Source organism: Dermacentor variabilis, chromosome 4 (genome assembly GCF_050947875.1).
Source record: "Dermacentor variabilis isolate Ectoservices chromosome 4, ASM5094787v1, whole genome shotgun sequence".
Classification (NCBI taxonomy): Eukaryota; Metazoa; Arthropoda; class Arachnida; order Ixodida; family Ixodidae; genus Dermacentor; species Dermacentor variabilis.
The window spans coordinates 230,502,571-230,518,490 of record NC_134571.1 but is presented as its reverse complement, the minus strand read 5'-3'; the positions used below and the strand labels follow the sequence as shown (position 1 = coordinate 230,518,490).

The 15,920-nt window shown below is 44.5% G+C and overlaps 1 protein-coding gene across 1 annotated transcript in view; it reads right to left on the bottom strand.

The window, feature by feature from the left end:
• crim (QVR superfamily protein crim) overlaps positions 1-15,920 on the bottom strand; it is a 114,665-nt gene that overhangs the window by 15,452 nt on the left and 83,293 nt on the right. The window contains exon 3 of the mRNA XM_075691048.1: positions 399-552. Coding sequence (XP_075547163.1) covers positions 399-552 — 154 coding nt within the window. The remainder of the gene's footprint in view (positions 1-398; positions 553-15,920) is intronic.

Genomic DNA, 15,920 nt, shown 5'->3' with positions numbered 1-15,920 from the left:
CAATGCAGTCTTTCATTTCCAATTCCACCTGCATTAGTAAAAGTGCCTTAATTCAGCCTCCAAAACATATGCTTGGGACTACGCCATGCTTTGAAACCGTCTACCAAACGTTTACACATTGCACTTTCCTTCTATGCAGTAATTGCACATAAAAGGCAGTAATTGCATTTCAATTTAAGCTGACAGCAGAAGTGATAGGCCAGATCTAGTTGGCATAGAACAGAAGCAGATGGGAATTTTCAGGGGACCTAATTAAGCTTTCCTGACATAACACAAGCAGCAGTGGCAGAAGCAGCAGCTGAAGGTATTCTTTGCCCTCTGCATGTCTGCCACTAGTTCCATCTTTATGACCACGTAGCAATCCTTGAGACCTCTGCAGTAGAATGAAAATGCCGCACCGTTTCAGCTCGAGCTCCTTGATGTTGTTGTCAACGTAAACGGCCAGCTTGGGGCTCTCGGCTGCAGGTCGGCAGCCCTCGTAGGTGTCTGCCGGGATGTCATGCCGATATGCCTCCAGATTGGACAGACAGTCCCGTGTGTACAACACCTCCGCTGCACAAGAACATTCGCAGAGAGTAAGATTCAAAGGAAAACTGTTTTAGAACACTTGTTCCCTTTCCAAGCAGTGTAACCAAAATTACTTTCTTTTATGGCCCCTGTCTGCTCTCACAGCCAACAGTGCACTCTGAAAGGGGTATTGCTGAGATTTAGCACCGGACAAGAAGGCCTGAATGCACGCTGTGGGACTGCAGAAAGTTGTGTTTCACAAGTTTTTATCAGTCCTGCATTCCACCAAAGCACTGCAAGCTTCAATGCAGTACAATGCCTGTAACTGTATGTGAGCAGGTGCTCCTAAGTAACAACAAAAATTGTTTAAACTTTGAATAGCGTGAGCTTTGAAAATTTCATGCTGTTGTGTGCCTGTACATGTTAATGTGTCATCCTTGGTTTTTATGTATTTCTATACTCCACCATCCTCTATACCTTGAGGGATAAATCAGCTTTGGCGACAGGTAAATGACCTAGAATTTCGCAACCGGCGGCTTAATCTGGAAGTACATGGTGTCCTTGTAGTTGCTGGTGAGAACCTATTGTCATCATTGGACCAGGTTGCCGACACGCTTCGAGACTGACGCTGAACTATCAGGCCCGCCAGCGAGACAAGATAATGGAATTATCATAAGGTTTGCCAGACAACAGATAAGGGGCACATGGCTGCAGAAAAAGAATGCGCTCAAGAACAGTGCACCGAAAGTTTTCATTCAGGAAAATTTAACTTGTTACCACAGATAACTTTTTCGATCTGCGAAAGAGAAAGCAAAAGCAAAAGGCTATGATTTCGTCTGGTATATAAATGAAAAAATTCTCACTCGAAAGTACAGTTGAGCAGTTGCCATTGCTATTAGGAGTAAAGACAACCTTGGTATAACTGATGCTAAGTTTATTCTTTTGTTTTCAAAGAAAGCGCGATGGATGAGACTCGCTACTTTTTGCCTAATGATGTGAACCAAGCAGTGTCAAAAGTTCTCGACAGCTTCTCACAAATGTATTCACCTGAATACTAGGTAGGTCAGTGAAAAACAAAATATTGCGCTTAGAAGAATTTTTTGCCGGATTCTCTTTTCAATTTTCTGCAATAATGCTAACGGAGACATGGAGCACTTGTGACTACGATGTCTTCAGATTGAAAGACTATACCACATATTGCATAAATAGGCAAAATGGTGGTGGTGTCGCAATATTGCTCAGCAATGATGCACAAGGTCAAGCACTTGAATCGTACACTGTAATAACCAGAGATTATGAAATTTTTTGGATTTATACACAAAGCACTGTGTCTTCTGTATGATACTGGCCTCCAGCCTGCAATATTTCATAATTTCTGCAGTTTTATGACCTGTTTATGGCTTCTGTTGTTCAGTGTTACAATCAGTAAACGTTAATAGCTTGTGGTGATTTTAATATTAATATGAATATTCCCAGCCTGCCTGCTAGAGATTTTAACACAACCAGTGTGTCTAATGGCTTTGTTAACCTGATTAATATGCCAACAAGAGTCAAGTGAAAACCATTCTGTGCTTGATCTGATTATCACTGACTCTATGCAGACGAATCTAATATCGGGCATTTTATTTTGTTGCATAAGTGATCATCTTCCCGCATTTGTTTGCGTAGAGAAGCCTGGTACAATAGGGAGAAAATCTACATCAGTGACATACCAAGCATTTACAGGGACATCACTGACATCCTTGGTGACGAGCTCGTGAAAATAGATCGGAGTAGGATAGCTGAACTAGATGATGCAGATTTAGCCTATAATATGTTTATTGATACCTTTAAACAAATTTATCATGGCTGTTTTCCTCTTGTGACCCACATGAGAGGTCGCAAAACTCGCAAGCCGTGGATAACGCTAGAGCTCCGCAGAGAAATACAGCCAAACAAAAGTTATACAGGAATTTTTTGTGCACACATCAGGCTGAGGACTTTGCAGTGTTTAAGAAATGCAGGAATATATTGACTAAAAAACTGAAATCTGCACGAACTTCCTATCAGTTATTGCTTCTGGAAGTCAAGAATGCTAGACATAGAACACTGTGGGCAAGATTAAATACTCTGTTATAGCGTAATAGTGTATGTACAGCATGAACCAAATTAAATATTGATGAAAAGGACATTGCTGATGTGGAATTGGCTAATGTGTTCAATACGTTTAAAAAATGACTACTAGCGCTGCTCAATCTGATGCTTGCACATATATACACATTTGAAATGATGAATCAGTTTTTCTGCATCGTGTTGCGAAAGCCGAAGTACTAGTGTCAGTGGTAAGAAATCTCAACAACAGCAGTAGCTGTAACATCGATGACATTCAAATTCAGCCAGTCAAGCATCTAATTGAAATTATCACATCGATACTTGCTCACATCACAAAAAGCTGCAATTAGGAAAAGTCATTGTCTTTTTTAAAAAATGGAGATCGAAATGTTCTTGGAAATTACAGACCAATCTCAAATCTGCCAGTGTTCCCAAAAGCCTTTGAAAGAATGCTTCATCTAAGACTGTCTAACTTCATTCATAAATTTAACCTGCTAACACCATTTCAGTTTGGCTTCTGCAAAGGCAAATCAACCGAGTCTGCATTACTCGATCAAAAAGAATATATAATAACACAACTAGAAAACAAAGCTATTGTCACTGGTAAGTTCGTGTATTTTTCAAGGGCTTTTGATCTCATGCATCATAAAATCTTGTTAAATGAATTGCAGCGCTATAGTTTCCCAGGGAAAGCACTATCATTACTGAACTCCTATCTATCATTTAGGCAACAAGTGGCATTAATTAATGGTATACAGTCTGAACCGAAAGCCCTCATATGCGGTGTTTCTCAAGGAAGTACGCTAGGACCTTACTCTTCAACATTTATATAAATGATATAAATAAGCATTAACCATAACACAAAGTTTGTCATCTATGCGGATGATACAAGTCTGTTCTTTGCCGGTAATAATAGTTTCAAACTTATTGACCAATGTAACGTTGTAATGAAAGCCCTAGAGGATTGGTCCACTGATAATTCAATGAAAATCAATGAGGGTAAAAGTAAGGCTGTCATTTTCACACCGAAAATTAAACTGATCCCACTGCATGAAGATATTACTTTAAATTCACGTCCTGTAGAAATAGTAGAGCAATTCAAATGCCTAGGGGTTATATTTTCCTCCAATATGTCATGGCATTATCATGCTAATTACGTCTCATACAAAATACAGTGGAAACCCGCAATAGCGAAACCCCGCGACAACAAATTTTCGCGACAACAAAATATCCGTATCCCTGGTGAATGCCCATAGGATTCAATGCATTTCGTACCTCTCGGCAACTAAATGTCGCTGTACTACAATTCTGCATCAACTAAATTTGCCGGAACGTAACCCCGCATATTACCTGCTCCAAATGCTCCAAAATGTGCTCAAATGTGCTTGCTTTGCACTAAAATTGCGAAAAATACTACCACATTACACTGGCATGGGCGCCGACATTTTTCTTGTAATCGTGTGCACCAGAAACACGTCATGGACGCCATCTTCTTTGATGATCACCATACCCGTTCGAAGCGGCACACATGTTGCTACCGGCATGTGACAACGGTTTTTGCACACTACTAGTGCAGTGCGTAATGTGCGCCTCGGTGAGCAAAATGTAGCAAAAACAAGGAAATCCGTCTCACCGACATGGAATATGGCACTTGAGATGGCAGTCGCAGCTTGGAGTACAATGGATCGGGCCGTGATTAAACGATCGTCCGGGAATACGCATCTGTTGCTTCAAGAATGCTGGTTTCCGTGCCACCTGACAGGCATCGTGTGCAGATTCAGGATCAGATGTAGATTTGCACTAAGGGGCCGTAATCTCGATCGACTGCCTTCGAGTATACGAGATACGATCACTTTTGCACTCGACACTGTATGCGTCGGCGTCTATGGGAGACAGCGTGCGCTGGAGAAATGCTACTGCTTACGTGGAGCACTGTTGCTCTGCATCCGGTGCCAAGTTAGACAAAATCTTGCAAAAGTGATGGCATTTTCGAAAACAATTGACTGGAAGTAAGCTAATGGGCCTATAATTTTTCAGTTCTTTAACGTCTCCCTTGTTGTGGATTAGTATAATGTTTGCATTCTTCCAGTTTTCTGGGACCCTTGCAGTCGATAAGACACTTTGTATAGAGAGCCGCCAGTTTTCCTGGCATTATGTCTCCTCCATGTTTGATTAAATCGACTGTTATTCCATCCTCTCCTGTCACTTTTCTCCATTTCATGCCTAGCAAGGCCCTTCTGACCTCATCTCTAGTTATAGGAGGAGTTTCTGTATAATTTTCATTGTTTTTGATAGAGCACTCCTCAGGCCTCTGGATACCGTACAGGTCAGTACAGAATTCTTTCACTGCCTCTATTATACCTTCGAGATTGCTGATCATATTGTTACGTGTGGAAAGACACAGATGAAAGAGGCTATTTACAGGCTATTTACACTGGAGCCAGGCAGCCAGGCCGACACTCGCTCGCGCCAAGGGCACCAACCTACTTCACCGTCGTTCTCGCGGTGACTTGTCTCTTGAGCATCGCTCGATGATATCATAATACTACCCCCCCGGCAGCAAAACCACCGTCACGGTGCTGTTAAATATCCAAGGCGCGTGGAGAGTTGTAGGGAGCCGGGCAATGTGGACAATGTCACTGGTTGTCACAGCGGAGGACACAGTGAGCGTGGCTAGAACAATTTCATAGGTAACATCGGTCACTTTGCGGAGCACGCGATATGGGCCTGTGTAACAGGAAAGCAGTTTTTCACAAAGGCCAACTTCACGCGATGGTGACCAAAGCAACACGAGGGTGCCGGGCACAAAATGGACATACGGTGATGGAGGTCATAGCGTTGCTTCTGTTTGTCTTGAGACACTTGTAGATGAGCGCGCACCAGTTGGCGAGCATGGTCAGCATGGGCATAATCGTTAGTAGAAGCTGTGGCGGATGGAAGCAGAGTGTCCAGTGGTAGTGTCGGTTCACGACCATACAAGAGGTAAAATGGGGAAAAGCCAGCAGTTTCGAGACGGGAAGAGTTGTATGCAAAGGTAACGTAAGGTAGAGCCAGGTCTCAGTCACGGTGGTTGTCGGAAACGTATTTGGATAGCATGTCTGTAAGGGTGCGGTTCAAGCGCTCAGTGAGGCCGTTCGTTTGGGGACGGTAGGAGGTGGTAAATTTATGCCATATTGAGCAGGCACGCATGATGTCGTCGATGACTTTGGCCAAAAATGTACGGCCACGGTCTGTTAGCAATTGATGCGGAGCACCATGCATCAAAATAATATCATGTAGTAGGAAGTCTGCAATATCAGTTGCGCAACTGGTCGTAAGAGCGCGGGTTACGACGTAGCGGGTCGCGTAGTCCACCGTGACTGCAACCCACTTGTTTCCTGATGTAGCCGAAAAGGTTCAAGCCGACACGATGGAAGGGCTCGGCACGGATGTCAAGCGGCTGCAGGTAACCAGCGGGGAGCTGGGAAGGCTTTTACGTCGTTGGCAAAGTTCAAAAGTGGCAACATAACATTGTACGGAACGGGCAAGGCCCAGCCAGAAGAAACTGTGACGGACATGGTCACAGGTTCAAGATATGCCGAGGTAGCCTGCCGTTGGTGCGTCATGAAGCTCTTCTAGAAGGGTAGAGCGGAGGTGTTTAGGTATTACAAGTAGGAACTCGGAGCCATCTGGATGAAGGTTATGACGATACAGAGTACGATCGCATAGGACGAAAAGGCGTAGAGTAGCATCGGCCGGAGAGTGTTCAAAACGGTTGATGAGTGCTCTGATGTAGGCGTCAAGACGTTGCTCGTCGGTGAAATGAAGCAGCTGGCAATATTGGAGGAGTCAGAGTCGTCAACAGGGTAACGCGACGAGTTGTCAGCGTCTTGGTGCAGGCAGCCAGACTTGTACACCACGAAATATGAAAATTCTTGTAGCCTCAAAGCCCATCGACCAAGCCGGCTTGTAAGATCTTTTAGCGATGAGGGCCAGCAGAGAGCATGATGGTCAGCGACTACGGAAAAAGGGCAACCGTAAAAGTAAGGATGAAACTTCGCAACCGCTCAGACAACAGCAAGGCATTCTCGTTCCGTAATGAAATAGTTGCGCTCCGATGGTGCTAGGAGGTGGCTCACATAAGCAATTACTCGATCCTGGCCACGCTGGCGCTGGGCTAAGACGGCACCTACGCCATGACCGCTGGCATCTGTACGCAATTCTGTAGGGGCATCAGGGTCGAAGTGGGTGAGAATTGGTGGTGAGGTTAGAAGAGTGACGAGACGAGAGAAGACCCGCCGCCTTCTGCAGTACCCCACGAGAATTGTACGCCTTTCTTCAAAAGATTAGTGAGGGGTCTAGCAATTATCACAAAATCTGGAACAAAACGACGAAAGTACGAGCATAGCCCTACAAAACTTCGAACGTCTGCGGCTGTCTTCGGAACCGAAAACTCTCGGACAGCGCAAGTTTTGTCGGGATCAGGCTGTACTCCGGAATCATCAACGAGATGGCCCAGAAGAGTAATTTGTCGATGGTCAAAACAACATTTGGGCGAGTTAAGTTGCAGCTTCGCCTTTCGAAATATATCAAGTATAGTTGTTAGACGCTCAAGGCGAGTGTCGAACGTTGGCGAGAAGACGATGATGTCGTCGAGGTAGCAGAGGCATGTGGACCATTTGAAACCTTGGAGCAAGCAGTCCATCATATGCTTAAAGGTGGCAGGAGCGTTGCATAATCCAAACGGCATTACTTTAAATTGGTGTGACCATCAGGTGTGACGAACGCGGTTTTTTCTCTGTCCATATCGTCAACAGCAATCTGCCAGTATCCTGAACGAAGATCAATAGACGAGAAATAGCTAGAACCGTGCAGGCAGTCAAGAGCGTCGTCTATATGTGGGAGCGGGTAGACGTCTTTCTTAGTAATGTTGTTCAGGTGACGGTAGTCTACACAGAAGCGCCACATGCCATCCTTCTTCTTAACCAACACCACAGGTGACGCCCAGGGACTCGAAGAAGGCTCAATGCTGTTTTTATCTAGCATTTTGTTCACTTCATTTTGAATTACTTGGCGTTCCGACGCAGAAACTCGATACGGTCGTCGGTGAATAGGCGTAGCATCGCCAGTAAGAAATTGATGCTTGACCGCGAGTGTCTGGCCTAAAGGGTGATCATCGAAGTCAAAAATATCTCGGTAGGACAATAATATGTACTTGGCAAAGGTCTTCAGCCTGCGCAGAGGACAGGTTCGTCGCAGCCATTTTCTTTATGTTGGGATCTGTGCCCAAGGCTGGCACGAGGGGCATGCTAAGCTCGCGAGAACCATCGGTCAATAACGCTGCCATGTGATGGTCACGAAGACAATCAATAGTGGCAAGGCAAATACCTTGCGGTAGAATTTGCTTTGCCAGTCCAAAGTTAAAGACAGGTATGCACCAAAGTTAAAGACAGGTATGCGAGTGCGGTTCGCAGTAATAGTAAGTACACTGTGAGCACCCAATGTGCACCCATTAGCCAATGTGAGCCAATGTAGCCAATGTGAGCACCCAATGGCTAATGACTCTTAATCCAAAAAAATGTAAACATATGTCGTACACCTTTCTTGTCTTCTTACACAATAGCCAACAATCGGATTGAAACAGTAAAATCTTTCAAGTACTTAGACGTCTTAATTTCCTGTGATCTTAACTGGGACACGCATATCAACAGCAAAGTATCATTGGCAAACAAAACACTCGGCTTTGTGAGGTGCCACTTGCGTCGTGCGCCTCAGGATGTCAGACTTGTGGCATGCAAATCACTTATCAGGCCTAAAGTCGAATATGTGTCACCAATCTGGAACCCATATCAAAAATATTTCGTTAACGCACTTGAGCGCTTCCAAAATCGTGCAGTAAGATACATTCATTCATCCTACTCATATGACGTAAGCATATCATCCTTAAAAGAAATTTGAGTAGAGTCGCTCTCGCACCGCCGTAAGATAGCCAGCGTTGGTCTTTTTTTCTAAGTTTTTCTACAGTTCACTTAATCGTGTGCCATACATCATTCCACCCGCAAAAATATCACAATGCGCTCGTCATCCGCTCCAAGTTTTAAAACCACGCTCACATACAACTACCTTCTCTGCTTCTTTTTTTTCTCGAACAGCAAATGATTGGAATGCCCTTCCCCACTATGTTGTATATACAAATAATCACCATGTGTTCATTGCTGAGGTTGCTTCAATTATGTCAAATTAATTACATTTTTGTACAAATTCATCATCTACCGTACGTTTTCGATTATATGCAATGTACCTACCTTTTTTCAAATGTTCCACTAGTTACTGAAGTGAATTGTCCATTGCCATTGTTTCTTCTCTTTAGCCAAAATAAATGTTGCTTTTTCTTCTAATTGACAATTTGTCACAAGTATGTAGTTGTTTATACAGGGTATCTACCACTTTTCAAATGTTTCGTTTGTTATCACGTTGAATTGTTGTTGAGAGATGTACCCCACTCCTTATGCAACACCCCTGATAAAGGGGCCTTTAAGGAAATAAACTGACCTGACCTGACCTGTGAGGCACAGTAACGTCATAGTGTATTGGAATGTCAGGCAGAGGAGTGACGAGGTACTCGCCATCAGGAACTGGTGGGAAATACAATACTTCAATGTAGGCTATTGAGTTTGGCAGCAGGCGAAGAAGGCCGGTGGGGCGTAAGCGGCAGTGGGGTGCGTCAGAAGGTTCTGCGAGCATTGGCAACTCAAGGCGAAGGGTACTGAAAAAACAGTCAATAAGAGCAGAATGCGCGGAGAGAAAAATTGAGGCCAAGAATGAGGTCATAGGGGCAATGAGCAATTACGGTGAAGAGGACAGGAGTGTGGTGGCCGGCAATGCTGACATGTGTCATACACATGCCGATGATAGGCACAGTACCGCCATCCGCAACGCGGCCGACGCTGCGGTAAGGAGCTTGTTCAGTCGTCGTCGGAAGGCAGCACTCATAATAGAAAGATGTGCTCCTGTATCGATGAGTGCCATGACAGGATAGCCGTCAACGTCAACGTCAAGAAGGTTTCGGTTCGTAGGTAGAGGATTCGGTTCGTAGGTAGAGGTTTCGGTTCGTAGGTAGAGTAGAGGATTTGAGGGCAGGGTCGACAGCACAGCTTCACCTCCAGAAGCTGCAGTGCCTAGTTTTCCAGCTCGTTCCGGGAGGCAATAGGTGGTGAAGAGAAGCAACTGGGTTGGGGCGAACGAGACTGATGGCGTCGAGGTGAGGGAAAGTGGCTATAGCGAAGGTTCGAAGCAGGAGCATCAGCGGCAGTCGGTTCATGGCGGGTGGTATAGGGAACAGAAGGTCCAAAGGTGCGGGAATAAGCGGCGGCGTATGTCCGAGGAGGTGGTGGCCATCGGTTGCGGCAGTGACAAGCGACGTGGCCGATGCAACAGCAGTGGAAGCAGATCAGCCTGTCATCAGGGGTACGCCATTCGGGCGGGTTGCGGCGAGATGTGGCAGAAAAGGACTGCCGGGGATGAGGAGGGCCGCTAGAGAACTGGGGAATGCTAGGCTGAGATGCGGAACACACAGAGTTCAGACCCATGTTCTCAAATTCCTGTCTGACGACGGCCTGAATCATCGCAATGGTGGCTGCTGGCAGATCGGGAGGCGTCGTGGAGAAAGCTGGCGAACAGGTGACCTCGAGTTCACAGCAAACAATACAGGTGACGTCGTCACAGGTGATCAACGAGAAGAAAGGGGGTTAACCGAGGGGCCCGATTTTTATTAGGCATATCATAAGAAGCCAACAAACACTGACACCAAGGACAACATAGGGGAAATTATTTGTGCTTAATTAATGAAATAAAGAAACGATAAATTAATGGAAATTAAAGTGGATGAAAAAACAACTTGCCGCAGGTGGGAACCGAACTCACAACCTTCGCATTTCGCGTGCAATGCTCTACCAATTGAGCTACCGCGGCGCTGTTTTCCCATCCACTTTCTTGGGTATTTATGTGTCCTAGTAGAGCCCTGGGAGTGTTAGCGAGGGTCTCGAATCCGGCAACATTGATGCCTTCAGGTAGCATATGTGGGTTTATTGACCAGTTGCCTTCACCCAAAAAAAAGATCACGTTCTCGTGACGTCTGCGGCAAGAAGGACGTTCCACGTCCGCCGCCAAGGTCTGTGAGTGGTGGCGCTGGCTAACACTCCCAGGGTTCTACTAGGACACATAAATACCCAAGAAAGTGGATGGGAAAAAAGCGCCACGGTAGCTCAATTGGTAGAGCATCGCACGCGAAATGCGAAGGTTGTGGGTTCGGTTCCCGCCTGTGGCAAGTTGTTTTTTCATCCACTTTAATTTCCATTAATTTATCGTTTCTTTATTTCATTAATTAAGCGCAAATAATTTCCCCTATGTTGTCCTTGGTGTCAGTGTTTGTTGGCTTCTTATGAGTCGTCACAGGTGGTGGTTTGACGCGGTCGACCCTCATATGTCGACATAGCAGCAGTGTTGGGTAACCGCGTAATGTGGTGTGAGATACGGCGGCTCTTAGCTTGTTCAAGGCGACGGCATTCTTTTATGATGGCATCGATAGTCGACACGTTGCCGAAAACAAGCAAATTGAAAGCATCGTCGGCGATGCCTTTTAGCACATGTGCCACTTTATCTGCTTCGGACATATTAACGTCAGCTTTGCGGCATAGAGCCAAGACATCGAGAATGTAGGAAACATACGGCTCAGTATATGACTGAACACGAGACACAAGAGCCTTTCTCGTGGCAACCTTGCGACCAATGGGGTCGCCGAACAGATCCCGTAGCTTTTTTTGAAACTGTCCCAACCGGTTATCTCATCGTCATGCATTTGGTGCCACACGCATGGGGTGCTGCCGAGATAAAAGATGACACTGGCGAGCATAATCGTTGGGTCCCACCTGTTATTAGCACGGGCATGTTCGTAGAGCTTGATCCATTCGTCAACATCCTGTCCCTTCAGGCCAGAGAGCACACATGGGTCGCGATGTGGGGCAACCGTGGCGATTGGTGCAGTCAGACAAGCCGAAGCCGTTGCAGAGCCGGGCTCATCACCGAGACGCATGGTGGCAAGCTCGATGTGTCGACCACTTTGGAGTTACGTGGCGAGGACGGGGATCGCTAACCTCCACCAGAATGTTACGTGTGGAAAGACACAGACGAAAGAAGCTATTTGCAAGCTATTTACACTGGAGCCAGGCAGCCAGGCCGACACTCGCTCGTGCCAAGGGCACCGACCAACTTCGTCATTCTCGCGGCGGCTCATCTCTTGAGCATCGCTCGATGATATCGTAATACCATATTTACTCGCATAATGATCGCACTTTTTTGTAAAAAAAAAATTGACGCAAATTCAGGGGTGCGATCATTACGTGGGTTAAATTTCCTGCGAAAAGAAAAAACATTTTTCATCCCGCATTTGCTGCGGGATGACAACAGGCCAACAAATAGGCGGCTGCTGTTGTATGAAGTGCAAGACACCAAAATAAAAATGGAGGCCGGCAGAGCAAGCCGAATGCAACGAACACAATTTTTTTTCTTCTCGTGAGTACATTACGTGCATTGAAACAGTTCTTTCTGTATCAGTAATGAATAATATCATTAATATTGGCAAATTTGCAGCAATAATGTAGCAATGTCCCCTTTTAGGGGACATAAACAGATGGGCGCGCTTAGCTGCCAGTGACATAGAAACACATGGCAGGCATGCTGCGGAAACTGCGGCATTTGTCTTCACTGCTATCCTAATGCGGCACGTTTACGCTAAGGATAGGCGAATATCTTAGCTGTGTTACAAGCATCGGCGTATGAATATAGTACACTTCTAACGTATCAGTGTAAACGTGACTACTATCATTGCCGCTCACGATTTGTTGCAGGCCCACGAGTGCAGAAAAGAATCGAAAGACGCCTTTGTTGTTGTTGTTGTTGACCACAACCATTATAAAGCCTGCACATAATAAAGGCAAGTTTGGTTGTAACTTTTTTTTTGCCATGGAAATGCGGAAAAATGATGAAGGGAATGAAATGGGGCATCTGCTTAAGATTAAGAATGTTTGGTGCGTGCAGACCACTTGGTTTGTCTTGAAGAGTCGTTCACGTAGCAGTCGACAGATGGTAAGCGCGATTATTAGCTAGACTTCGCACACGACATATCGCTGCGGCTAGTTCGGGGTGCGATCATTACACGGGAAATGAAAAAATCGAATTTGATGACAAAATTCAGGGGCGTGATCATGCGATCAGGGGTGCTTATCCTTTAGTGCATACAACTTGGTTTGTCCTATGCCAAGTTTCCTTCGAACTGATTTCAGGCTGCATCCATTCTTTACGGCTTCTTCAGTCTTTCTCATGTTATAATTTCGAATATCACTTAGTTTCGCTTTGTTGATCAGTTCTGACAGTTCCGCGAATTCTATCTTATCTCTTGAGTTGGACACTTTTATTCTTTGTAATTTCTTTATTAGGTCCTTTGTTACTTGGGAGAGCTTGCCTACTGGTTTGCAGGGACAACATAGCCCCAATTAGTACATGACCAGGGTTGTTGGAGAAGTATGGGAGAGGCCTTTGCCCTGCAGTGGGCGTAACCAGGCTGATAATGATGATGCCTACTGGTTGCCTAGGTGCCTTGCCTCCCACTTCAGTTGCTGTCTCTGAAGCGAGCCTCGTTACAGTTTCATTCATTAGGTCTATGTCATCATCATCTCTCTGTTCTAAGGCTGCATATTTGTTTGCAAGTACCAGCCTAAATTTGTCTGCTTTTACCCTTACTGCCTCTAAGTTGGCCTGTTTTTTCTTGACCAATTTTACTCTTTCTCTGTTCAAATTGAGGTGAATCCTAGCCCTCACTAACCTATGATTACTGCACCTTTACCCTACCTATCACTTTTACATCTTGCACTATGCTGGGATCGGCAGAAAGTATGAAATCAATTTCATTTCTTGTTTCACCATTAGGGCTTTTCCAGGTCCACTTTCTGTTGCTATGTTTCCTGAAAAAGAGTTCATTATTCTCAGCTTATTCCTTTCTGCGAATCCTACCAGCATCTCTCCTCTGGCGTTTTTAGAATCGACGCTGTAGTTGCCCATTGCCTGTTCACCCGCCTGGTTTTTCCCCACTTTTGCATTGAAGTTACCCATTACTACTGTATACCGAGTTTGCACTTTTCTCATTGCTAATTCAACATCTTCATAAAACTGAACTACTTCCTCATTCACCTAACCCAAAAAAGGAATCTCCAACATGTATAATTTGTCATACCGACACCCGAGTGCAGCTTTATTTAGTCATTCTAGAGTGATTAAAGTACATAACCTCGATAAATATCGCCTTAGCGTCATCTTTAAATAGGAAATTAGAGATAATATAACCAACCTCAGGAAATTAGCAAAACTTAGGAAAAAGGTATTAAGCTATCCGACAAGACATGGCGAGGAATGGATAGTACCAACACCTCGACTTAATCTTGGACAGGAACGCCTTCACTACACTTTTCTGTTTCTTCTTAATAGTTATGGTCTCATTAATTTTGATTAGTTTTCTTATTCGTGCGAAGAGCTTCATACTATGTATTTAAATAACATGGCTGAAGTTTACTTATGTGTACATATTACTGTTTCGTATATGCTTTAATGATTCCTTGGTGTGCTTATCTATGTTTTTTTAAATTGTAAAAGTTCCAGTACTGCTTCCCTGCTGAACATTAGGTTTTAGACTCGTCAAGCTGCCCTGGCATAGTTTTTTTCTGCAACCGCTCCATATGTATTTCAATATGCGAAAATAAAATTGAACTGAAATAAAGATGTGCACATTTTCACTAGTGTCCAGGAACAAGTGTTGCTCGAAACCAGATGCCCGCAGCCCTTCTCTGGCACGTTCACGAAGTGTCGATAGGTTAAATTATCGCTGAGGCCGTCTTTTGTTTTGATTCTCCAGTCCTATCTTTCGTCCCTCCAAGTGATTCATTCCGGTGATTACAGCTTACCTGAGCTAATGAGGAAGGGAGAAAAGAATGACGCTTTAGAAGACCCCTTGACTGTGCACATGCAGTGATTTATAGTGGCTGCAGTTAGACACTGCAGCACAAACTAAAGTATCTTTCCATCACGTGCCATGCTGTTCCTGTTTCATACCAAGGTGCAGTCGCATTGTGTTCACAAGATGCACGGTACAGCAGGGAGTCAGTGGCTGTGCGAGGCAGCAGCAGAGGGTGTGTGTGGCCTTCCATTGAGCCAAGCTGGTAGCATGGCTGGTTTAGCATGTTGCCAGGTTGACCACCAGTTTGAGGAAGTTTTGAACTGCTGCATCTGATAAGTTATTAGCAACCTAATCCGCCAGCAGATTTAGGCCTAATCAGCACAAAATGATCCATAAATGTTTATTCTGACCTAAAAATGGTTCTTTATATCAATTTCTAAAGGGGGGTGGGGGGCTGATATCAATTTCAAGATCAAAATTTTAAAGTTAGAACAACGCTATAAATGTGCAGGTTTCTAGGTTAATTTCAATTAGTTTGTTATAACAAGGTTTGAAGTAGTATTGGTTCTGTCTAATCCATGCTAGGCTCAGTGCACTTCCTGCACTAGTTCACAGTGCACTGCATCATAATAGCCCTTTACACTCACGGACAACTGTCCATGGCAATGCGGGGAATGCTGCAAAGGCAAAGCATGCACAAGTGATATTAGTGATCGTGAAAAAGTCCCACATTCTCATCCACATCAGCTTAAGTTGGGGAAGAGAAAGCATAAACAGCTGATTTACAAAAGGAAAATAAAATTAAACACTAATGAATGCAGAATTCGACTTATTTTCCTGCTTTTCTCTGCTGCCACTGTGAAAACACACATTGCACATGGAAGCTATGCTGCCTTTGTATCTGTTCCAAAAAGCCAAAAGCGCTATCAAATGCTGCCAAAATACTTGGCACAGTAACACATACAGGGTGTTTCAGCAAACACTTTCAAACATTTTTTTTAATTGCCTGTATCAGATATTACAATTCTAGTCTGTGAGCTGGACTAGAATTGCGAAGAGGCAGACATTACTTGCACAAAAAACTGAAATGCATAATTGACTAATTAACAAACAATCACTAATTAAGCTTTTAGCTAATGCCCTTATGTTGCAATTTACAAACTCTAGCGGGTGAGACTGCAAGGCATATCCACTTGAAAAGAATTGTGTGGATGACACCATTTAGAGATATGCACCATCAAACTTGTGGTAAAAATGCACTGTCGCTCCTCATACTTTCTTAAAACATTGTTTTATGCATTGCAAGACAAAAGTAACTGGAACGCCAATGCATTTCTTC